Source organism: Enhydra lutris, unplaced genomic scaffold, assembly GCF_002288905.1.
Source record: "Enhydra lutris kenyoni isolate GAN:26980312 unplaced genomic scaffold, ASM228890v2 scaffoldscaffold27, whole genome shotgun sequence".
Taxonomy (NCBI): Eukaryota; Metazoa; Chordata; class Mammalia; order Carnivora; family Mustelidae; genus Enhydra; species Enhydra lutris.
The window spans coordinates 25,450,857-25,475,856 of NW_019154111.1; the positions used below are offsets into that span (position 1 = coordinate 25,450,857).

General features: G+C 35.3%; 1 protein-coding gene across 6 annotated transcripts in view; it reads right to left on the minus strand.

Annotated features, from left to right (window-relative positions):
- The window catches only part of LOC111151927 (forkhead box P2), a 251,772-nt gene that overhangs the window by 3,373 nt on the left and 223,399 nt on the right, over positions 1-25,000 (minus strand). For all 6 annotated transcript variants that reach the window (XM_022510141.1, XM_022510140.1, XM_022510139.1 and 3 more), the window contains 2 exons: positions 24,101-24,170; positions 23,161-23,324 (listed from right to left, as the gene is read on the minus strand). In XM_022510141.1, the coding sequence (XP_022365849.1) occupies positions 23,161-23,324; positions 24,101-24,170 (234 nt within the window). The remainder of the gene's footprint in view (positions 1-23,160; positions 23,325-24,100; positions 24,171-25,000) is intronic.

The following is a 25,000-nucleotide window of genomic DNA, read 5'->3' on the forward strand; positions in this document are numbered from 1 at the left end:
ATGACTTTGATAAACACAAAGTTTTTAGATTTTCTCTTCATAGGCATCTCCAGATGTCCTTAGAGACATATTCTTTAAAGCAAAAATAAAACAAAATCCTGAAAAATTAGAAGATATACATTATTTTTCTGTGATGAGACACTTGGCAAAATTTGAAACTGAGGGTATAATTTAAAATGGATATTAGAATATGCCACAAGAACATTTATTTTGTTATTTCTGTAACTGGACTTTAATAAACTGAACATTTTAAGTGTATCAACTTAAAATTATCATTTCAAGTATTGCACCGACTTTAAGAAAAAATTACTTGAAAACTGCATTTGATTAGAAATAATATCACGTCTGAAAAAATACTGAGATAGAACAAAAAGTAGACTAAGCTTCCGATCAATTTATTTTTTATAAGGTGAAGACAACCATATTTTGGTTTGATTTTTTTTTCTCTTTTATTAATCTTCCTCCTGGTATTTCTGGCCCCTTACTGGGCTCATGTTCCATCTGATAACAATTGAACAATTAATTGCCTTGGAGTAGGGTGGGGGAGGGAGTTGTTTAAACAGCTAATCCTTTAAAGGCTAATAGTGGTAAGTGAGATTCCAGAAGACTGTAACTTTTATCAGGAGTATCAGGGTATATGAGAAAGAGTTAAAAGCCAGTCAGAAAGCCAATTGCGGGTGATCGTTCCTGGAACTGTTCGCACATTTTGCATGCATGGGCAAAGAACATTGAAATGTCCCCAATGTTTCTACTGTATCCAGCTTCTATCAACTCTAATCTCTCAATTCTCAGTATGAATTGCTCCCTAGGGGTAGGTTAGAGACTATGGGAAGTGGCCATTATAAGACCATTATTGCACTCTGTGGGGTAAATCATGAAATTGTATTGTAGCCAATACAAATAAAAAGCCAAGAAGAGAGTTTGCCATTGATATTTAATCAAACTGAAGTTACTGGGCTTACACTTTATGTGTGTACAAAGTTGCGTTAAATCCAAAGCAACTTAATACTGATATAAGGAAACCACTGTTGTTTTGACTCTCCAAGGTATTATTTATTGTCCTGCATAAGAAATTATTAAATGAAATTGGAGTCCTTGAAATAACCGATGTTATTTATTAAAGAATTACATATAAATTTGAAAAGTAGGGCTTTTAATATATGCATACAGCTAATTTGTAAATACTTTTTTATGCAACGAATAAACTGTTTGTTCCTAATGAAAGGTTACATAGTTGGTTAGAAAATTAGAAACATGCAGTCCGGATAAGGTGCACCATAGAAGTCATGGTGGGGAATCTATGTATAATTCGTGCTTGTGCGTACCCACAGATGATAAAAAAGAGTAAAAGCCTGAAATCATAAAAGTGGTTTATGAGGATCATTTTAAAGACAAAACCAATTATTTTGACAAAAAAAAAATCTACCAATTGAATTCAACAACTACTTTGACTCAGTGTTTCATTGAACTAGCCAATAGTTTGAGTAAAATGACTGATAAACCAATTCGTTATTATGGTACCACATAGACACGTCCAGAATTTTAAACACTTATTAAATCGAATGTTAATATTCCCAAAGTACCCTCTAAAATATACAAATGAAATCTTCTAATAAGATTACTTGTGAAAGTTCATATTCATTTAATGACTTTTATTAAAAATGACGTTTTGATTTAATAGTCATTGTAAGTTGAATTTATAATTTTAGATTTTCCAACTTCAATCTGGAATTCAGAGCATTTTAGTAAATGCTAAAACTCTAAGTACTGGAAATAATTAGAATAAACTCCTAAGGTTAAGATAATAGCACCTTTTCCCAATTAGGTCTCATAAATGACCTATGAATATTCAGAACTTTCAAGCTTAAATAGCTGAATATTTCTAAACAGATACTTAGTGGCTGACAAGATACACACAGATATTTAGCACTGTTCAATGGGATTACCCTCAAGTCAATTAATATTATTTTGGGCATCCTGTATTTTAGTCAAATGATGTGACCTCTTATGTAGTTGGTGTGCCTTAATGATGAGAGCTCTGAGAAGACCTAAGTGGTCTCTCTACTCTTGTTTCTTAATTACCTGCTCCACTCTCACTGGCCCCTCAGCTGCAGTGCTGCCATATTACGAGTATCCAGTTCTTTGGGGGTTACTTTTCTGGGTTGGATTTTAATTGAATAAAGGACCTGTGGGAAAGTCTCAAATTTTGGATAAAGAAGAAAAAACAGCAAACACGATGTATTTTTTTAAAACACAAACATATAGAGATAATTTTTGAAAAAGGATATACCTATGAAGGTATGTTCCTTTGCCTTTTTGAAGGATTTTGAAATGCAAGGAACGTTTATTTAATTATGTCATTGCCTTGTACACAAATCTGTGTGAACTGAGATACAGAGGATGAGACAGAATTAAGCCAAAAGCTCTCAGTCATTCAGTAGGTAGGACTCAACTGACCTATGAACAAGAGCATTTCTGAATAAAATGTCTATTCCAGATGCCAAATATCATCCTTAAAACATCATGCTCAGCCATCAAAAGAAATGAAATCTTGCCATTTGCGACGACATGGATGGAACTAGAGGGTATTATGCTGAGCGAAATAAGTCAATCAGAGAAAGACAATTATCATATGATCTCCCTGATACGAGGAAGGGGAAATGCAAAGTGGGGGGTTTGGAGGTAGGAAAAGAATAAATGAAACAAGATGGGATCGAGAGGGAGACAAACCATAAGAGACTCTTAATCTCACAAAACAAACTGAGGGTTGCTGGGGGGAGGAAGGGAGGGAAACGGAGGTGGGGTTATGGACATTGGGGAGGGTATGTGCTATGGTGAGTGCTGTGAAGTGTGTAAACCTGGCGATTCACAGACCTGTACACCTGGGGCTAATAATACTTTATATGTTAATTTAAAAAATAAATAAATAATAAAAACAAACAAACAAAAAAACCCCATCATGCCTAGTTCCTATTCCAAGTCACTTCACGTGCTGACTTAGTCTATGTGCTGTCCTCAAACCTCTGTGGGTACACAGAACCCGAAATTCCATTCAGTTTCATGTTTTACCCACGCACAACCTGTCTGCTGTTTAAAGACCAACTTTTGCCTACTTCTAAAGACTTTGTTTGACCATCCAGTTTGCACTGATCTCCCACCTTGTCCCTCCAAAGCATTTTTTATTTGTTTGTTTGTTAATCATTCTGATGCTCCAAACTACAGAATCTTTGAATCTTAGGATTCTATCAAACATAATTTTATTCAATGCTCCCATTGCACAGATTAGAAAAGAAGCCACTTTCCAAGTGTTGTAAGCACAGCTAAAGCCAGGACTGGCATACAGGCTGGCTTCTGGAAAGTTTCTTGGAATCTTGTTATTCTTATTATCCCATGTTGCCTTAAAGAGGTGCACTGCAACTCTTTCTAGTGGTGGCTGTACCAAGTCTTGCCAATGAGGCTATGAACTTCACAGACCAGGAGAGCTATGCATATAGCAAACACCTACTAAATACATGTTGATAGAATGAATTATGTGCCATCAAGCCAGTAAGAGTTTCAGTTGCACTAAATCTAAAAGAGAAAATTTTGGGATGCCTGGCTGGCTCAGCCCATGCATGGAACATGCAACTCTTGATCTCAGGGTAATGAGTTCAAGCCCCTCATTGGGTGTGGAGCCTACTGAAGAGAGAGAGAGAGAGAAAGGAAAAATTTCTTTCTGGAATTAAGTATTCTTGGAATCCTTTCCATCCAGAATTAGTTCACAAACAAAGTATGAGACTGGGAAAGATGTTAATAAAATTTTCCCTTAAGGTTACAGTATTAGGCTGTTAACTTACTAAAATAAAGTGAAATCAAAGCCAATAGTCATTAATACTCAATTTTCCAAAATACTGATTGCTACCAATTTAATATCTAAGAAAGAAATAAAAAGTAACAAGACAGGGTAAACATCTCTGAGAATAAAATTGCTTGAAAGTTCCAGGACCTATGCCTATCAATGGATGGAATCCTTTTCAATTAAAAGTAAAATTTGATCATGATTACACTACTCATATGAAGTTTCTCATTTTTGGATCTCAGAGAGCTCCATGCTTTCATTCGTTCTGTTGTGTGAAAATTGAAGGGAAATCAAACACCAGGAGACCACATGTCTTTGGTGGATTGCAGGACAAATGGGACATTAGTCTCTTCTGTGGCCATTAGCAATCTTTCCCTATTTGCCCCCATTACAGATACGAGGGTCATTTAATTGCTTTTTTTTTTTTTTTTTTGGTTTTATTTATTTGTCAGAGAGAGAGAAAGAGAGAGAGAGAGAGAGCGCACAAGCAGGGGGAGTGACAGGAAGAGGGAGAAGCGGGCTCCCTACTGAGCAAGGAACCCGATGCAGGATTTGATCCCAGGACTCTGGGATCATGACCTGAGCTGAAGGCAGATGCTTAACTGACTGAGCCACCAAGTCATCCCTCATTTATTTGGGGAAAAAAAAGGTAGGTGTTTCTGTAATGTTCAATTCTTTAAGGTAACTAATGTACAAACATCACTACAGGATAATTAATTCTTCTAGGAAAATGCTCCCCTCCAGCACAGTAACATTTCTGATGATTCAAATAAAGGAATTCTTTTAAAGAAACACCCTCTCTGCTCAGTGCTCACCAGTTATTCCCTCTGCATCCCCTTCTCCAATGAAATTACTTTACAGGTTTTAATTACCCAGGGTGTAATTTAATATAAAAAATTTTATGTACTCAATATATTGATTAACTTATAAGTATAAAATAATACTGAACAGTTTAGGCACCTCAATTATAACTTTGGTCATGCAGCAGTGCTTAAGTGGTTAATTATATATAATATAACATATATTATATTATATATAATTATATTGGCTTTGAGGATAAAACATTTGTGTTTGAATCCTGCCTCCCTTACTTCATAGCTATGTGACTTTGGGGAAGTTATTTAATGTCTCTCTACCTCATTTTCTTTATTCACAAAGGAGGAATAAGAAAGTACCTATTTTATATAGTCATTATGAGGATTAAATGATTTTTTATACACGTAAACCAGTTGGAACAGAGCCTGGGTCATAAGTGATCAATACATGTTAGATACAGTTATGATACAATTACAACCTTAAATACTTCTGGGGAGAAAATATGGTATAAATACATGAATTAATTTTTAAACACTGTATGAGCCTAATTAGCTCTAAAAACATTTTAGCCATTCTCCCAAAGTGAGATTTTTATTATTGTATCAGAAAAGTCACAAAACAATGATATATGGGCCCCACATATCAGATGCCAGGCATTAGGGTTATTAAAGTAATCCTAATAACAGCTGCCCTTCCTAAAAAGTACATTTAAGGTAATAAAATCAAGGGAACAAAATAACACAGCATATTTCAATAATTATTGCAAAGAATTATTTAACAATAATTTCCTAAACACTAAAACACTAAGCCAAAAAGTTCATGTCATATCTCAGATCATTTTATTTTTTATTTTTATTTTTTAATATTTGTAGAAGATTTTATTTATTTATTTGAGAGAGAGAGCGCGTGTGAGCGCGCAAGCCGGGGGAGGAGTGGAGGGAGAGGGACAAGGAGACACCGTGCAGAGTGCAGAGCCTGACTCAGGGCTCAATAGCCTGATCCTGAGAGATCATGACCTGAGCAGAAATCAAGAGTCCATTGCTTAACCGACTGTACCCCCCAGGTGCCCCAAATCTCGGATCATTTTCAGATCAACAGAGGAAAGCAAATTGCAAAGTAGAAGGGCTGTCGATGCAAAGCTCTGTACATGGAGCTCCTATATTTATTCTCCTCAGTCATCCATCCCAGGCCTCATCATCATTTTGTCATTAAAATCATTAACATGCATGCATTGAATGGTCCAGGCCTGCATCACATGTGGCTTATGAAGTCTGATTATATATGTTTAGCTAGAGAAAACTTAATGAACTCAAAGTTGACTGAAAAGTGGAAATTTTCAGAGATCTAGCAACATACACACACCTATTAGGAAGAAACTTTTTCTGCCCAATATTCCTTTATGCTGTGAATTAAGCCAAGTCCCCTGTGTCTGTAATGATGTAAAGAGCTTCAATCTTGCTTTGATAGGAAAAGCCAATAACATGTAACTATTATCTCTTAATGCCAATAATTAATTTAACAAAAGTTTATTGAGTACCTCCTACATATAAGGCACTGCGGGGGCATTAAATATCTATGAAAGAACTTTCAGTCTAATATGGAAGAAATATGTACTCAAATAACTACAAGATGGCCTGTCATAAGTGTACTAAAAGAAGGAGCCATTAAGTGAGATGGGAGGAATTAACAGCTGGGAGAGATTACCTCTCTCTAAGAAGAATCCCAAAGTATATATACCCTTAGTGGAATTCTTTTAAGATAACAAAGTAAGAGAAAGCTCAGGTGGACAAAGGAGAGAAATCTTTGACTATTCTGGTGATGACTCTCTCTGGATTTGAAGACGGTTGGGATAGTCATCCTGCCATTCTCCCCCCACCACTGATTCGAAATTTATGCACCGCTTACTTCAGTGATGACTTGAGGTGTCTTACAGATTAAAACTGCAGTCCTTAATAATAAGTAAAGTAGAAGCTACTTCAAACAAAATCAGTTGTTTCCAGGAATGAAACAGGTGCTATACATTTGAAACATCAAAGATTAAGCTTTATTTATTTATTTATTTTTGAATTAAGGGCACAAAGAAAGAAGAGTAAAACTAGTAGAGTCACTGATTTTTATTGTCTTCCTCATGAGATCTTGCATGAAGGATAATAGAGACTTATGTTTAACCTATCTTAAGGAGGGAGTCTATGAAGTCTGTATTGGATGGTTTTGCCAGTCAATTATTTAAATTATTGGGCTTAACACAAGCCAGGCATCTGTATTAGTACAGACTTAGGAGGACCAATCTTTGTAACAGAAGGATGCAGACAGAAGGTAAACTTTAGTAGTTCTTAACCTGATAAATATGTTGTATTTCTTTGAGTGGATTTGGATGCAAGTTTATCTTTGATTTTAAAGCAAATGACCCACTTGGTAAATAGTGGATATTCTTTCCAACTAGAATCTAGAAATTCACTGTGAATGGTTTAAAAGCTCGTCTTCCAACAAAATGGGAGATTTATAATACAGCTACTCTGTTTAGTCCACTAACTCCTATTTACTACATAAAAGCAGTGACTTATGTTTCTTGCTTAAAGAAGGCAACCCCACCTCCTAATTTAAGATAATTTACACTTGGGAGAATTCGAATGCTATTTGGAATTTCTTTAGGTAATTGGAGGGAAACTATTTAGTGGTGGAGAGCTAGAAAGTCTGTTATTATTACCTGACAGAAAGGTACAAAGCCAATAAATGAAATGGAAGTACTTCTAGAGGATAACAGTTACTTCTTGTTAGACGTGAAAAGAATCAATTCGACATGATGTGCAAACTACTGGACGAGGGGCTGATATGGACAATGGTTTTCATAGAGTTTCCGGTGCCGCAGAGGAAGTATGATGTATACACAAGTAACTTTGATACCAGGCAGGATGTGATCGATATCACAGTTGACAAAGTGTTAGGAAAGAAGGGAGGTAAATCCTGGCAATGCAATCAGTGAGTGCTTTATGAAGGAGGAAGGTGTCATTTCAGGTAGGCTTTGAAATATATGAAAATGTTCATAATGCAGAGACAAGGCAAAGAGCCTTCTGAGTGGAAATGGGGAAAATGGATAATCTTAAATGTGTTGTGGGAACCCTGAGAGCGTGCAGAGGCCATGGAGAAAGGATGGTTGGTAATAAAGAAATATGTTAGAAAGCAGAACAAGGTCAGATGGTGAATGGCCCTTGAGTTGCATTTTATGGAGTTTAAAATTTATTCTCTGCTAGCTGAAGGGCTATTGATGGTGTCTGAGCCTGGCAGTGAAAGGATAGAAGAGTTTTTGGAGGATTAACTTACAAAGCCTAGACTGAGTATAGGACACTGGACGTAGGGTTACCAGTTAGGAGGTCACTAAAACAGTGTAATAAGGTAATGATGGTCAGGACTGAGGTGGAGGGATTAGAAACAGAGGAGAGAAGTGAAGAATTTAGGCTATAGGTCAGGGAGTAAAAAGGCTTTGCATCCTTTGCTCCTAAATTTATACATATGTGAAATAGTTCCCTGATAAACTCTACCATGGAGCTGGATGGGTCTAAATCTATGTGAAAAATTCTAAAAATTAAAAGAGATGACGACTGTTCATAATTCATACACAATTTTGGTAAATCTTTGTATTTGTTGTTTTAATTGCTCAAGGGAGAGGAGAAGTTGATTCCAGAAAGCTTGGGTGTTAGAAAGTGGAAGACAGGAAGATACTGAAAATGAAACTCTATTGTCCTCTTTGTGATTATGATGCCAGGAGCAGCCATGACCACAAAAACTCATTAAGGCTGTTGATCCTTGGTATCAAAATTTTTGATTTATTTTTAATCTTTAGTCTGTGTTCTTATGTCACTTAAAGGCTTTGCTCAAAATAAAAAACGTCTGCACAGTGAAGGAAACAATAAAACTAAAAGTCAACCCACGGAATGGGAGAAGATATTTGCAAATGATGTATCTGATAAAGGGTTAGTATCCAAAATATATCAAGAATTTATAAGGCTCAACACCCCAAAAATGAATAATTCAAATAAAAAATGAGAAGACATGAACAGACATTTCTGCAAAGAAGACATCCAGATGGCCAAGAGACACATGAAAAGATGCTCAATATCATTCATTATCAAAAAAATACAAATGAAAACTACACCTGTTGGAGTAGCTAAAATCAACAAACCAGGAAATAATTAGGTGTTGGTGAGTTCACAGAGAAAGGGGAACCCTCTTACACTGTTGATGAGAAGGCAAACTGGGGTAGTCACTCTGGAAAACAGTATGGAGTTTCCTCAAAAAGTTAAAAAATAAGGGCGCCTGGGTGGCTCAGTGGGTTAAAGCTTCTGCCTTCGGCTCAGGTCATGATCGCAGGGTCCTGGGATCGAGCCCCGCATCAGGCTCTCTGCTCTTCAGAGAGCCTGCTTCCTCCTTCTCTCTCTGCCTGCCTCTCTGCCTACTTGTGATCTCTGTCTGTCAAATAAATAAATAAAATCTTAAAAAAAAAAAGTTAAAAATAGAACTATCCTATGATCTAGCAATTGCCCTAGTAGATATTTACCCAAAGTACTAATTTGAACAGACGCACATGCCCCAATGTTTATAACAGCACTATCTACAATAGCCAAGTTATGGAAATAGCCTCCATGTCCATAGACTGATGAATGGATACAGAAGAAGTGGTATATATGTACAATGGAATATTACTCAGCCACAAGAAAGAATGAAATCTTACCATTTGCAACAATATGGATGAAGCTAGAGAGTATTAAACTAAGTGACATCAGTCAGCCAGAGAAAGATAAATACCCTATGATTTCACACTCGTGTGTGGACTTTAAGAAACAAAACAAATGAGCAAAGGGGAAAAAAGAGAGAAAAATGCAAACTAAGAAACAGATTCTTAACTATGGAGGACAAACCGATGGTTCAGAGGGGAGGTGGGAGGGGAGGGTTAAGTAGGTGATGGGGATTAAGGAGGGCAGTTGTTTCGATGAGCACCCGATGTTGTACGGAAGAGTCGAATGACTAAATTGTATACCTGAAACTAATCTTACACCGTATGTTAACTAACTGGAATTTAAATAAAAACTTAAAAAAAAAAAAGAAAAATGTATTTTAAAACTGAGTATCAAAGGAAAAGGGCATTAAGTATGGCTATTTTCTCAAGTCTGAAAAATCTAGTATTTCCAGAGATGAGTAACAACAACAAAAAAAGTAAGTCTTTTTAAAAGTGGGTAACATATATCTGTGAGGTTTTTGCTAACAATTTCCAAATAATTGATGAATTTTTAAAATGTCCCTACCCTACCATCAGCTTGGAGACTAATGAACTCTAAGACAGGGGTCCCAGTCCCTGTCTAATCTTAACCAGCAGAGATACCTCTCTAGGCAGACTGCCCATACTAAGGCAGAAGAATTATTACCTGTTCCCTGAATGAGACCCATGCTTTATACCTCAGTTGCCTTTGCTCGTAATCCTCAAATCCTTCGCACCTCTCTTTCCTTATCTCTGCTTAAAATTAGGTTGAAAATTTTGATTACTATTTTTGCAAGCAAAACCTGTCAAATAACAATAATTTCATAAAGTTCACCCTAAAAACCTACTTCATGTTAGGCCTAACTCAAAGCCACAACCTCCACAAAGCCTTTTCTGATTCTCCGTGAACCTACACGTAAGGCTTTGAATTTACAATTTGGTTGTAAGGCTCTTCCTTTATTTGGTCTCTGACACTATGTGCATCTCCACCCCTCTATTAGAGTTTTTACATCTTTGTGGATACAGACCCTCTGCCAGTTTTCAGCACAGTGTGTTGCACACAATAGTTGCTCATTAAATGTTTGTTCAACTTAAATGAATGAAACTTATCTCTGTTCTATGTAACCAGCCAAGCCTGTAGCAGAAGGAAATGCCAAGTAGCAACTGATGTTTATACTCTAGTTTAATCTTTCCATTTTACAGCCCACCCTCAGTAGTGGTATACACCGAAAACACAGAGGACTAACTACATTAACAGACTGATTCGTTGCTTAGAGAAATGTGTTGCTTCTTCAGTTGTGAAATTTGTAAGTACCCAAGGCACCAATGAAAGGCAGAAGAAATGTTAATGTTTGCCTATACCCTAAAGCAAAGAGTCAAATTATAATGGGGAAGTTTAGCTTTTTAGATTGTGGTCACACAGTATATTCCCTAGAGGAATGTAAATTGTCTTCCTTTGCTCTTTACTCAGGACTAAGTAAAAGGTCTGATATACTGTTTCTGGGTTTTGTTTTGTTCTTAGAATAAGAAAGTACTGTTAATAAATTTCTCTTAAACTGAGACATTCAAAATGTACTTAAGCAAATAGACGTTAGACTGTAAAGAATCAATGGAGTGTCCTTATTTAGATATTATCAATGTGACAATTAAAATATTTACATAGTGTCATCATGTCTGAGACAAACTCAGTGGCATAATATAAATCTGATTGAGCCATTCAGTAAAACAATATCTACTAATACCAGGAACCTAATGATAAAATCTTAAAGTCTTAAATGTTATGGTAGATGCCAGCAAATGCTGTGAAAAAAGATTTACAGTTAATGGCTCCTATCTACAATACAGGCAATTTCAGGAAATGTAAAGTTAATTTTATCAAACATTTACAAGTCAAAACTAAATGTAAGATTAGATTAAAATTGTTTTTGCATTTTACTCATTATAGGAGATTCCCTTGTATCTTTTCTTTAGATAATCCTAGTTATTTCAGTAAAACTGTAATACATTTCATACAGTGTGCCTACCGAGAAGAGTAATAAACATTTTTTTTTACAAAGAGGTATAATACATCTTTTACAAATCTTATGAGAATATTTGTAGCCTTTCCCCCATCCTAGCACACCAGAAGGATAAATGTGCTTCCATCAGTAACTATGGGTCTTTACTACAAAAAATGTTACTCCCAGGATAATGGTAAAAAACCTATCCTCATAAATAGTGTTAGGGCCCTATGCTTCAATTTTACTGTGGAAATTGATTTCATTTGACCCAATACAGCAATCTTAACCCAGTGAAATGAATTTATATTTGCAGTTACTTGGAGAAACATACTGAGTATACTGAAATCTGTGCAGTCCCTAACCATGCTTTACTTCTACTCAGTTTAGTTGGACACCTTCAACTTACAGGGGATACACCATCTAACTCCAACAGAAAATATTTATAGTCATACAAATTCTTTATCTCTTACTTATCATTATGGCCTAATTGTTGATTAATGACATTAAGAAATATCAGAGTACACTGAGTATTGCTATAAGCTAATGCTATCCATTGATTTGCATAGGATTTGACTATTTCACCAAACAACATCAAAATTTTTCTAGTTAAAAGGAAATACCTGGATAAGGTGGGACTTTCTTTTAACTATCTACCATGTCAATCTAGTTCTTGGCACATAACTGTTGCATGAATAATGATGACCACTAGTATATAAGCAGTATAAAAAAAAATCAAAGTATAAGATTAGCACTTTAACTATCAATTTTATATGTGCTTGAATAAAATTTGATTTAATTATTTTGTATTTGCTAATGGCACAGCTCTCATGCTTATTACATATATACTTGTTTGTAGATGTAAAATGAATTCCAAAACATAAACATGAATCTTTTATTAAGATGGAAAAATGTAGTTTCACAAGACTTAATTTTTGGTTTTGTTTGTTATTTTTGAGTAGCTAACTATTAACTGATATCTTAGTAGATATAATCACATCAAATAAGTAATTTCTAAAAAGTTTGGATTTTTTTTCCCCAAAGAACAAGTTTTATGGGAATACTGGTAAAATAATTGATGTTCATTTAGAAAGCATATGAAAAATGGAGATTAGGGAAATTCAGTTTTAGTCATTTCCTTCTAGCACATATACAAGGAAATGATATAATTATATTTGGAATTTAAGGGTAGATTTATAAAAATTACATTTAGTTATTTCCATTCGTATAACGTCATGTTGAAGTGAGAAACAATTCATGTGTCTTAAACATTAGTAACTCTTAAACATTTCTTAATATTTTGTGTAGGAAGTATTTTAGTTTAACATATCAAAGAAATAAGCTAATTAATAAAACTAAAGTTTTAAAAGGAAAAGTTTGTTTTTAAAAGAGAATATTTTCTTAGTACTTCTTAAAATGAGACATGATCTTAGGCTAATGCGAGTAATTAAATCACAAAGTTACACTGTTATTAAATTATTTACTTAATTGTACTTAAGATTTTATTCTTTTGAAATGATAAGGCTGACTTCTTCCACTAAAATATAGATTTTATATCCTAAATTAAGCACACTTTAGAAAAATATGTAATTCTCTTATTTACAAAAGTCAGTAAGGAGTCCATATAAATAAAACAACTAGACATGATAAATTCACTATTAATTAATTAAGAAATTATAAAACCAATCTTTACTAGTATGGCTCAATTTTTTCCAGTTTATTATTTTTCAAAATTTTCTTTTTTGTAAACTAAAATGACATTTATCACAAAAATTTGCTTTTGATTGAATTATCTTTATTTTGATTTGAATGAATCTCCACATAGCTACCATTAGAACAGTCTCATAACTACTACTCCAGTATTACCTCATATCAACAGACAGAAATTCTGCTTATTTCTTGATGAAAAGAAAAATATTCCTCTTCCCAGAAATGTGTAATCATTAAGAGGGAGAGAAACACTGGAGCAAACAAATGATTCCTCATTCTATATACACCTTGTATTGTTTGCTTTATTCAGAATATAATTGGAAAATGCCCTAATCAATTCTCTGTACCTTTTTGCCTTGGCTAAAGATAAACAGACAAATAAATTTTAATTTTTCATCTTAAGGTCAGAATACAACTTTAATCCTAATATATTTAATAAATCTATCCTCCTTAATCTGTCACCTAAAAAACCATACCCATTTAGTGTTTGATTGCAAAGGAATATTATTTCCAGATGATTATAATAAAAGTTTCTCTTCTAAGATACATTGCCTGTCTAAATGATACAGTTTATAATTCTAACCTACACCCAATGGGTCTGACCCTGAAACGGAGTTCCAAAGTTCCATTTAAAGTCAATAGAAGTTCTAAGAAATGTAACAAAAAGGTGGATTAAGGTTAATAAACATAATTTTATAAATTGCATGCATATATATGTGTATCAAAATTTCTCTAAGATTTCTTGCCCTTACCTTCAGCAGTATATTGAAATTTATTCAAATTTATGCAACATTGTTTAAAGAAATGGGATTTTACATGATTTGAAGGCTCACTCCCAAATGATTTCAGATAGTTTTGCTGTAGTGCTCTTGAAAAAACATAACAACAAAATTCATTATGATTTATCATTCTATTTGATTGATAACAGTAATAGATGTGACCCAAACAGCTGTAATAAAATGAAAATACAGATGTAATTGCTTTGATTCTAGATGAGCACAGATAGATTTTGCCCATTCTCAGAATCACAGTAGTTGCCTGTTGAGATACAATTAGTACTATTCCATTTTGTGTCTCCCAAATAAAAACTTTCAACAAACGTCTGGCTATGGAGTGAAGGATCTTTATAATTCTAATCAGTTGGCCAATGAAATTAAAAAAAAAAGTCTAAATTACATCTTGACACTCAGCCATTAAGTCAGCTTTGGGGCTGCTCCAGAACTCCATTAAACCATTCATCCAGGACTTGTGTTTTTGCCCTGTTTCTTGGACTAAGTCTCAGTCAAACTGTCAGAATGGGTATGAGAGTACATAAAAGGTTTGTCCCTGTTTGGCTCTAATTCCCTCTTTGATAACTTGGGTTCTGGGTCCTTTAAGGCCTTGGCTTCCAAGTCCTATAACTGGGTCCTCTGGCTGTGGCTAGTCCTTCCTGATGTGGCTTACTCATCTTTCTGGACTGCTGTCTATTTCCCTCTGCCAAATGGCCTGATGGGATACCTCCCATCCACTGCTAGCTCTTGATGGAGCTATCTCCTGGATACCTTTACAGAGATGACTTTCCTCTGGGGTTTACAGATGTATGGTTCATGTCATTAGGTCTGTCTAATCCGTGAGACTGGTTGCTCTGCTGAAATGATTCCTTTGCTCAAATTAAATGTAGGACTGACTCATTGTTCCGTTTTCTTCTGAACTATGCTAAGTTATGCTCTGTTAGTTTTAAACATGAGATTGAAATAGGGAGTAAAACCAATATTTACCTCTCATTCTAAATCTAATACGTTTTGTCCTTTTTTTGACCTGCTAATTAGCAAAAGGATCTTAGATTTAATGTTGCAAATGTAAATTTTTTCTATAGTAAGGTAACATTGTGTGACCAATGAATACTTTTGCTCCTGACTTTTAACTGTGTTGATGATGCTACTCTATTTTTAGTCTTCAAAGATTAAGATAACGTTGAACAAACTAAAGAACGTGAGTTTCAACTAGTTATATTAAACTAGATGGTCATCTGTTGGTTATTCAAATTCTTGAATTCTACCCTAATGATGAAAACTGCTTATGGAGGGTAGAGACCCTGAGATAATGTTTTAAACTGTATTTTTTTGGTGCCAAAGTATTCAAGTACATTGTGGTTCTTACGTTAATGATCAATTTCAAATTCTGCCAAAGTAGTTAAAATACATATAATTTTAACATATATTAAAATATAATTTTTATCATGGAAAGCAACTTCACATTAAGTAATATTCTGAAATGATAGCTGACATTACATAATAAACACCTTTAGTCATAAAATGCCCATCGTCACCAAATACACATCTACTTCCCAAGCCTGATGTCAAAAGCTGAAGTTAAAATACCATATGGGGGACGCCTGGCTGCCTCAGTTGGTTAAGCGGCTGCCTTCGGCTCAGGTCATGATCCCAGCATCCTGGGATCGAGTCCCACATCGGGCTCCTTGCTCGGCAGGGAGCCTGCTTCTCCCTCTGCCTCTGCCTGCCACTCTGTCTGCCTGTGCTCTCTTGCTCTCTCTCTCTCTGACAAATAAATAAATAAAATCTTTAAAAATAATAATAATAAAAAAATACCATATGGGTATATAAAAAAAACAAAAACAAAACAAAACAAAAAAAAAACCACCTTTTTCCCCTGGTTGTAGAGGTAGAACAAAATTAATATGGACTAACAATATTCAATTTTTAGCAATTCAGTCAATGACATTTTGACCCTCAGAGAAAGGAAATTTCTAAGGCTCAACTAGTGTTAGTGCAAATGAAGATGTACCTTCTAAAAAAGTAACTTCTTTAGATATGAAACAGAAGCAGTAAGCTACAATACTGTCAGCTAAAAGTTTTCTGACACACTTTGCCTAAATGGTGGGGATTCGTACCATGGATGTCAGATATCATCTGTACAGTTCTATAAAAATCTTTCAAAACCCTATAGGAACCCACAAATTTCCACAATTGGCACGGTAGGGATACAACACCTTTTAGCTGAAGGCACTGTACCTCTGGGAGGATCTTTTTATTAAGAGGAACTAGAATGAGTTGTAAGTGCCACATATGGGGACCGGAATAATGTAAAAAAGAATAGCAGCCACTGAGCCACACTTGTAGCACTTAAAAAAAAAAAAAAAAAAAAAAAAGATGAGATGATAAAGAGCTGGTATAATCATAAGTTCTGTACAATCACTTTGGAAAGAGATCTCAAAGCTAACTAGCAAAGTTAATGAAAAGTTCAGAGATTAAATAAAAATGGAATTAAATCAGAATGAAAATTAGGAGACCTAGAAATGTTAGGACCAAAAAAAAAAAAAAAGGTGACTGAAAAGTTGTGAATTATAAAATCTGCAAAAGCATATGTAAAGCAACGGGGAAAAAAGCTTTTATGTTTAGAGCTTCATAATGCCTCTTAATGATCCAAAATATCAACAAAAATAAGTGTGGGCTTAACAGGCATGAAAACAATGAGAGGGAGCATTCTACTTGCTCAAGTTGTCAGTCACTTTCAAACTGTCTTCCTCTGAAATACAGAGCCACTCCAATTTTAAATGCTTTTGTCCACAGAGAGATCTAAGGTCTGTAGGGATTTTATATAAAATATCACCAACTAAAGGTGTAGGGTCTGCAAATTCTACATGTGCCTACAAAGAGCAATTTAAATTTTAAGGCGGCCAAAGAGAATAGGAGGAAGAAAGGAGGTATTATATGCTTAAATATCTTCATTATGCTTCCAAACAATTCGTGATTTATACTAGATTTTCAAAATGGGAGTCCAGAAGTCCCTTTTAGCTGTGTTGCAAAATGTTATTGCTAGGACAGGCTGAGGTTTATCATTGAAATGACAGAAAAACTGAGGTTCTCAAGAAGCATGCTGAAAAGAGGACAGGGACATACAAGGTATAGAAAGTTCTGGGGCATGTATAATATGTGTTCAACACCTTAATGAAAAAGATTACTGGGATCCCCACCGTAGTCCTGAAATAATGCTACACTACTCCTTTTATGTTATGCCTCAGCTTTTGATTTCCTTACTCTAAAGTTCTGGCTTCTAAGGACACAACAAATTTATTTTCTAGTCTTATATGAACCGTATTAACATTCTGATTCTATATAGAAGATCATTAACTCTCAAACTTCAAATATTTGCTTTAATAAGAGGAAAAAAATATAATAATCACCTGCAACTAATATAGAATATTAGCAAGTAGAACTTTGAAATGACATAGAGGCTAAAAGGATTCAGGAATGACATGTAAGAAATGATCTGAAAACTCAACAGTAGGAGACTCTAATAATCAGAAAGGGGAACGACATGACAATGGAAGGCTTTGTGCGTAAAGCCCTCAATACAAAACCAGTTCAGGAAGAGCACTGATTTTGATCTCTAGAAACAAAATTTGAAAATATAAAAATAGGAATCTCATTTAACATTTTTCAAGAGAAAAAAGGCAATTCTGAGCCAACTTATGGAGACCGAGGAGAAACAACTGATTAGTTAAAAAAAAAAAAAAAGAAACAACCAAGTTGAGCTGAATATGGTAGGTGTATCACTAAACTTCTCTTTTTGATTTAGGTTTGCAAGGAGACAGGAAATGGAATGATTCTATTATGAGATCACCTTGCAGCTCTGGTCTAAATGTTTTCTTGTCTTTTCAGTCAAGTCTAACACATTGGAGGAGAGATTAAGTTCAAATTATTTCCACTTGAACACAGCATCAATCCTCTGTAAGTAGTCTTTTTAAGAGACAAATATTGATACAAAATAGGAATCTAAATTAATTTTTTTCATATTCTATAGAACTCTGAGAAGTCAGTAAGCAGGGAATATTGACATTGAGGTGCATAAGGGAAGAGTATTCTAAAACTGTAATGATACACAGCTCAGATTCTTTTTTTTTTTTTCTTTTTCTTCTTTTTAGAAAGAGAGAGAGAAAGGGAGAAGTGGGGAAGGGCAGAGGGGGAGAGAGAATCTTAAGCAGTTCCACACCCACCACAAAGCCTGATGATCTCAATCTCACAACCCTGAGATCGTGACTCGAGCAGAAATCAAGAGGCAGGTGCTTAACTGACTGAGCCACCCAGGCGCCCCACAGCTCAGACTCTTAAGGGACATTTTCTTTCCATTGTTCAGACCATGATGGCTCTAGAACTCTTTTGACAGCAGAGAAAACAAAGATTTAAAAAATCTACTTGATTGAAAAGACTCAAAACAAGTCTAAAAAGCTTAGTATATAGAATCTATATTATTCTCCCCAGCTTTAACCTTTCCTACTTTTTGCTAAAATACCCTTGAACATTCGATTTGATTAATAATGCATTAATTTCAGTAAATTTTTTTCTTTTTAATTCACCTTCAACAAGATAAATAAAATCTAGCAAGGTCTGGGAAGATAATCACGAATGAGGTGAAGAGGCTTGCTACTTACTATTCAGATAAATTTGAACAGTTATAAAATACATATAAACTAAATAATTAAAATTAAAAATAAAACTTCACAGGTGTACTCCACCAATATTTAGAAAGATCTATTAGCTTCCACATAAAGATGAACATTATATTTAGTTATCTCTTCTTCCTAAAAGTCCCTTGTTCCCCTTCTTCCTCAGGGTTCCAAGAGAATCCTGGATTTTCCTCTTGTAGGGATTACTTCATGAAGTCAAACCATTTCAAATAAATTGATCTCCCACAGTCATTAGCATATGGTTACTGACTACTTACTTTGCATGGTCTGACGTGTCAGAGATTTCATATACTGTATAAAACACAGTTTCTGTCCTTTAGCTGGGGACATCTGCAAAGCAAGCATGTGGTAAGGCACGAATGTGCATATGCTCACACCGAGGCCACGTTAGTTGCAGACCGTGGTACAGGGAGTAAGCTCTCCTGCGTGTGGAAAAAATGTGGGTCCTGATAGCATAGCTATGGGGGCAAGCTTCCGGGAAAAAATAGCACCAGGCTCTTAAGGGAAAGTAGGACTTAAGTGAGAGAAAGAGGATGAAAAGCCGAAAAAGGAAAAGGCAGAAAGGCAAGTAGTGAAGGCAGAATGAATGTACTAGTTTGGCAAAAGCCTTCATTCAGGGCATTCTAAGAGTAAAACTTGGGAATGGAGAGAAAGTGTCAAATGTGGAGCGTCAAATTGCAAAAGGCGGATGATCATTTAACATGTTCTGTTCTCCAAAAATAATTTGTTTTAAGAAGCATTAACCCATAGCTATTCCACTCTTCTAAAGCTTCAAAACATCTCTACCAATCCCAGGAATATGTCTACTTCTCCAACGTCACCATTTGGATTTGGATTTTACCATTTTGGAGTGGAGTAAAAAGACTAAACAAAGTTCAGTTTCCTGAATCTAAGGACACTTACGTTCTTGGATTCAACAAGCAAAATGGTGAACATACCATTTTCCCTCTTAAGCCTACCCTCTTGTGACTTCTATTTCTCTTTGTGAGCTTCAAGGTTGCTATGATTTCTCCTAATTCCCCTCTTTGTCCCCAGCATTCAGTGGGTTGTCTTGTCTGTTCCTTTTTTCCACGGCCCTTCTTGTATTGATTCCTTGCTCTCCGTGCTGTCTTGTACTTAGCTCAGGCACTGCCTACCGCAAGAATTCATCTGCTGCTCTCAGTCTCTGTATCTCTCTTCTGTTCTCTAGTCTCTCCGAACTCCTGAAATCCTACCACCTGTGAGGGTCTTTCAGCCCACTCCCAGATAACTCTTCCTAAAGCACAGTCTGACAGTATGAAACTCAAGCTCCTAACATCACCAGGCTTCATACTGACTGAGACAAACACTGCAGAGCTTGATGTTTAAGACCCTCACCAGTCTACTGCCACCACTTCATATATTCTAAGTTCTATTTTTCTTTTTATATTCTAAATTCCTATCAAACCTAATACTCAATGTTTTCTAGGCATAGATCATGAATTCCTGTTCTGGGCTGGTATTATTCATCTGAATTGTTAATTATCTATAACCTCGGATAACATTTTTTTTTCCTCAAACATCTCTTATCCTGCTGACTCTGACTGAGTAACCTGATCCCTACCATTAATTTCTGTCACATATGGTTTCCTTTTGTGGATTGGCTTACTTCATGAATTATAAGAGGGGGTGAGAGGAAAAGGAAAAGGATGGCCAAGGAAACTAACCACATGTTTATGGAATGCCTTAAGAAAGGCATTAAGATGTGAAATATCTTAGCATTATTTTTAGTTTCATTTAGAGTAACAATGAGGCATTACAAGATATAGTATAACTGTGTACATAGCACTATGAGGGACATGGGGAGGAATCACTATCTTTCAGGCACTCATTTCATCTGAAAGAATCCTATGAGGTAGACAATATTATTACTTACCTCATTTTCGGTAGAGAAAAATGAGGAAAGAAATGAATCCTACTCAATGACTAAGTGCTAAATCTGGAATTGGAACCCCTACCATCTGTCCCAAGAGCCCAAATACTGGAAGCCGTATGCCTTTCTGCCTCTCCCTCACTATTCCGTTAGTGTAACTACTCCCCTCCAAAAACAAGGACCATGGCTTCATTTCAGGGCACATAAGCATGCAGTTTAAATGTTCTCTAACAATTCTTTCACTTCTGTTTAATTTTCAAAGTACACTGAAGTGCATTTAATTATATGCAGCCCAATTTTGATGGAGAAAATAAGATAATATTTTTCCTTTGCCTCATCATGTACATAAAATGCTTAATATTCTTTAGGTACAAGCATATTAAAACTCTATAAGGATGAAGATACAGAATACTGAAATGACATTCCATCAATAATATTTGACGTCTAACATACAAAAAGTTAACGATAGCAGAAACAGATTCAAAGAATGAATGACAACTCGATTATTTTGCAAGATAATTAAAATTTTGATTATAATTTATATAATTTAGGAAAAGACCCAATTCGGTCTTCCTCTAATTTTTGTCTTTTTCCAAAATCCACTCACAATAAGCCAAGGGAAGCTTTCCTTATACCTCTCTATGGAAAATACAGATAAATGTTTTTCACATGCACTAATTCACAGGAGCAGAAAACGTACGATATGCTGACTACAAACATTTTAGTTTTATAAACCCATTAGGCATTAAATCTATGATTTTTATATGTCATTTTACACACCCTATTTTTTCATTGATATATTTCACATTTAACTGAACTAATTGATATTAAAATGAAAAAATCTAAAATAGCAATTGCCAAATGAAAAAAATATAACTAACCTGGCAATGCCATCATTTAACCCCATAATTATCTCAGGTTGTAAAATATAATGTTTAACAAATGATTTGATTGAATCGTTAATTTTTTATTTTAATATTCTTATCACTGGACACTTAACACTTAAGAAAACACTTCTCTGCCCGTCGTCTCTGTATGGTACACAAGCACCACTACCCGCTGCAGACTAACATGGGGAGTGACACCAGCAGCTCCAACACCTCCATTATGAACATCTTTCATTTTTCTGAAATAGGGCTTTTTTAAAAAGGGGGAAAACAGGATCTAACTCTTGTTTGCTCTTTAAAGTTTTATTGTTTTAGCATTTTATAGAGAGAGCGAGCACCAGCATACTCAGGAGAACTGCTAAAAGTAAAAGGCCTCAAGCTACCCACCGCCTAGCTGATAGGATAAAGCAGAGGTATAAAAACTTTTGTCTGATTGCTCACTTTCCGTGTTTTAGAGTACTGCTACTCTCAAGAGCATATATTCATGTTCTTTCTACTTTGAGTTTTATTACTTCTTTTGTATTATTTAATACATCTAAAGACACTTCCAAAAGACAAATTTTTCCATTTTGAAAAAGTAATGGTTTGGAACCTGATAAAATACATTAATGTTCACAGTGTGTTTTTTTGCAAAGGTGATAGAGTAAAAGCGCTATAAAACAATTAGGCGCATGATCTTAAAGACATTAATATGTCAAATAGAATAAGATGTTTAAAAAGTCAACAAAAATAATATCCTAGGAAAGGTCAGATGGAAATAGGCATGCATAAAGACCACATTTCTCATTCGGGTCTTTGACTAGATCTTTAATGCAGAGATGGGGAAGAAAATATAAAAATGAGAGAAAGTACCATTCTTACCTCAATAACTTGAAATTAGAAGTATATGATGTTTAACTCTAGGTGCTATGGACATTAAGTGTCGACTCATCCTAACAACTGGATGGTATATATGCTTCATTATTCAGATTATAATTTTTTTCTCCTGAATTCTAAGTCCTACCAGGGTCAATACTTTTTAGTAAACAAGAAACTGATATGCTTGGCCTACTGAACAAGGCTAGGCATTTTTTAAAGTGTCATACACATTTCTGAAATCTACAATACATCAATTTTTAATACATCTACTCTCTCAGCTCCATTAAAAAGATGGTAGGGGAAAGATTTTAGAGTAATTAATGATATAGTTAGCTGCTAAATATTAATAGGAATCGTAGTCTTGCATAAAATATAACATATAAACCTTGCCAATACAGACGCACCAGTAATTAAAGTTGAATATGTAATTACACTGATTTATAAGACAGGCAAAAAGTTACACTTTACTAGCTTCTATGTAAACTGTGGGTAACAGTTAAACTTTGCATTTTACGGTTTATAAAAACGGGCAGTATCTTGACTACAGTTCATAAATGGTTTAGAGACCTGTAATAGTAGTAAAAATTACGACAACTTATTCCATCATGAGTATTTTTATTACACCATACAAACCAAACTGTGATAATGACCCATAAGATGTAGACTCATCTTAGATAGTGCTCTACCCCCAAAAGAATGTTAGTACTACTAAGAATTTGTAGAGGACTGCTGGTATAACAATTATGGGACATTGGAGAGAATCTAAAAGATGCATTAAAACTGATTTTGATATACTTCCTCATATCACGAACACGGGACAATTTAACTCCCCTTAAAACTGTATTTTGGACTTCAATACCACTAGAAACTTCAGACGAATACCAAATGTTACAAGCATATGCGTCCGGGCCCTTCTGGTTGCCCGGCCTGCTAACCCACTTACATGTGCGGCTGCGGCGAGCAGCCCGGACTACTGTTCCCGTTGCTGTCGATGTGGTCCAGGGAGCCATTGAGGTCTTCGTGGACGGCCTGCAGCAGGCCACTGGAGGCGTTATTGATCAGTCCCGGGTTACTAAGCAAAGGTAAACTGCTCTCTGCCAAGGCAGCCTAGTGAAACGAAGAAGGTGTAAAACAACTTTGGAAATGCCCTTTAAGATATTTCTTTAAAAGAAGATTGCTCTTGATTGAATGGGTTCGGATCACAGTATGGATGTTCTAGAAACATTTAAAGAAAACGTACAGGGAGGGCAAAAGTTCCAAACGGGCAGCCTGCGGCAGGGACATCAAGAAAATTAAGTGTGATGCAAAAGCATCCACACAAGCTCACCCAGCAAACTTTTTCACTCGTGTTTCAGCCCTCCGCATGCGGAAATGTTGTATTCTCCCACGGAGTGAAAAACCCCAACACAGAAGCAGTCGCTCTGCTTTTTAAAAATGACCAGGACTTAGCTCAAAATAAAGAAGTCCTGACATTTGCCTCCTCTGCATAAAAATTATATACTATAATTAAACTTTAAAGTTTTTGCCAAAAGCACCATGTTCCCCAACACCATGATGTGAAATCATTTATGACAGCCTGGATAAATATTAATGCATAGCCACATGCATTTGCAAAAGCTCTATCAATCTAGCATTTGCAGGAAAACCGAGTGTTCCAGATTTTGCCACAGGGTGTCCTTCTTGCTTCTTCACATCAAAAGTAGCTTGAATTAGAACCAGTGCTTTCTACAGTACTAGGTACTACAACTTACTTGGAGGACAAACCAACTCTTAAGAACAGTCATAATCCCATCTAAATACAAGGCATGCCAAACAAAACAACAACAAAAAGGCAAAACATTCGCATACAAGGATATTGGAAAAGGTGCATTTAATGATATTACCTGCAAACTGGCATTAAGAGCTGCTCCATAGCCTAAACTGGTAGGTATATTTTTTACTAAGGTTGGGCTTCTGGAAGAAAAAATATAAAGATGATCTCTAAGTCAAAACAGAAAATATGTGGATATCAAGAACCCTAGCTAAAAACATATGTTCTGGCCTGCTGTCTCACACTACTGGTCCAGAGTGAAGGTATCTAAGGCCACAGAAATGAGGTGATAGATTTCAAATATGTAATTCTCTACATATTACATATCACCTCGGTCCAGGAATATAGAAACTTTAGACTATGACATACAGGGAAAGTGGGGCGTCACCTTGGGGATCCCCTAACCCCATTTCTGGCTATGTGAAGGTTTTATTTCCAAGAACAACAACATTCATATAAAATTTAGAAAATGTAAATATACAGCACAATTACCAATTTGATACAATCAGGAAATAATTAATAGTTAATTTCAAGAACACCACGAATTAACATAACAAATTACCATAGTTAATTAAATGACAACATAATGGATTAACTATTTCTTGAATGTAGAAATTAGCACATACTTGACTACAGAAATCAAAAGTGAAGGGCCAATAGTAGGTAAAACACATTAAAACCGTGTCTTCACAAAATGCAGCAGTGCTTGGGGGGGTAGGGAAATGGTACATGGCGTTAATTTATTAGGCATAAAATGTGTTCTATTATATTTCTGACTTAAGTTGGTAGTCTCGTTCTCTAGGAAAAAAAATAGTGATTTTAAACTTCCTAGTGAGTAATTTTCTCACACGACCATATCTTGATCATCTCAATCACAATAAAACGTAGCTGATAATGGTTGTGGGAAAAAAAGCAGGGTGGATCCTAATACTAAAGTTTGGTCTGGAAAATAAAAGAGTATTTAGGAAACAAA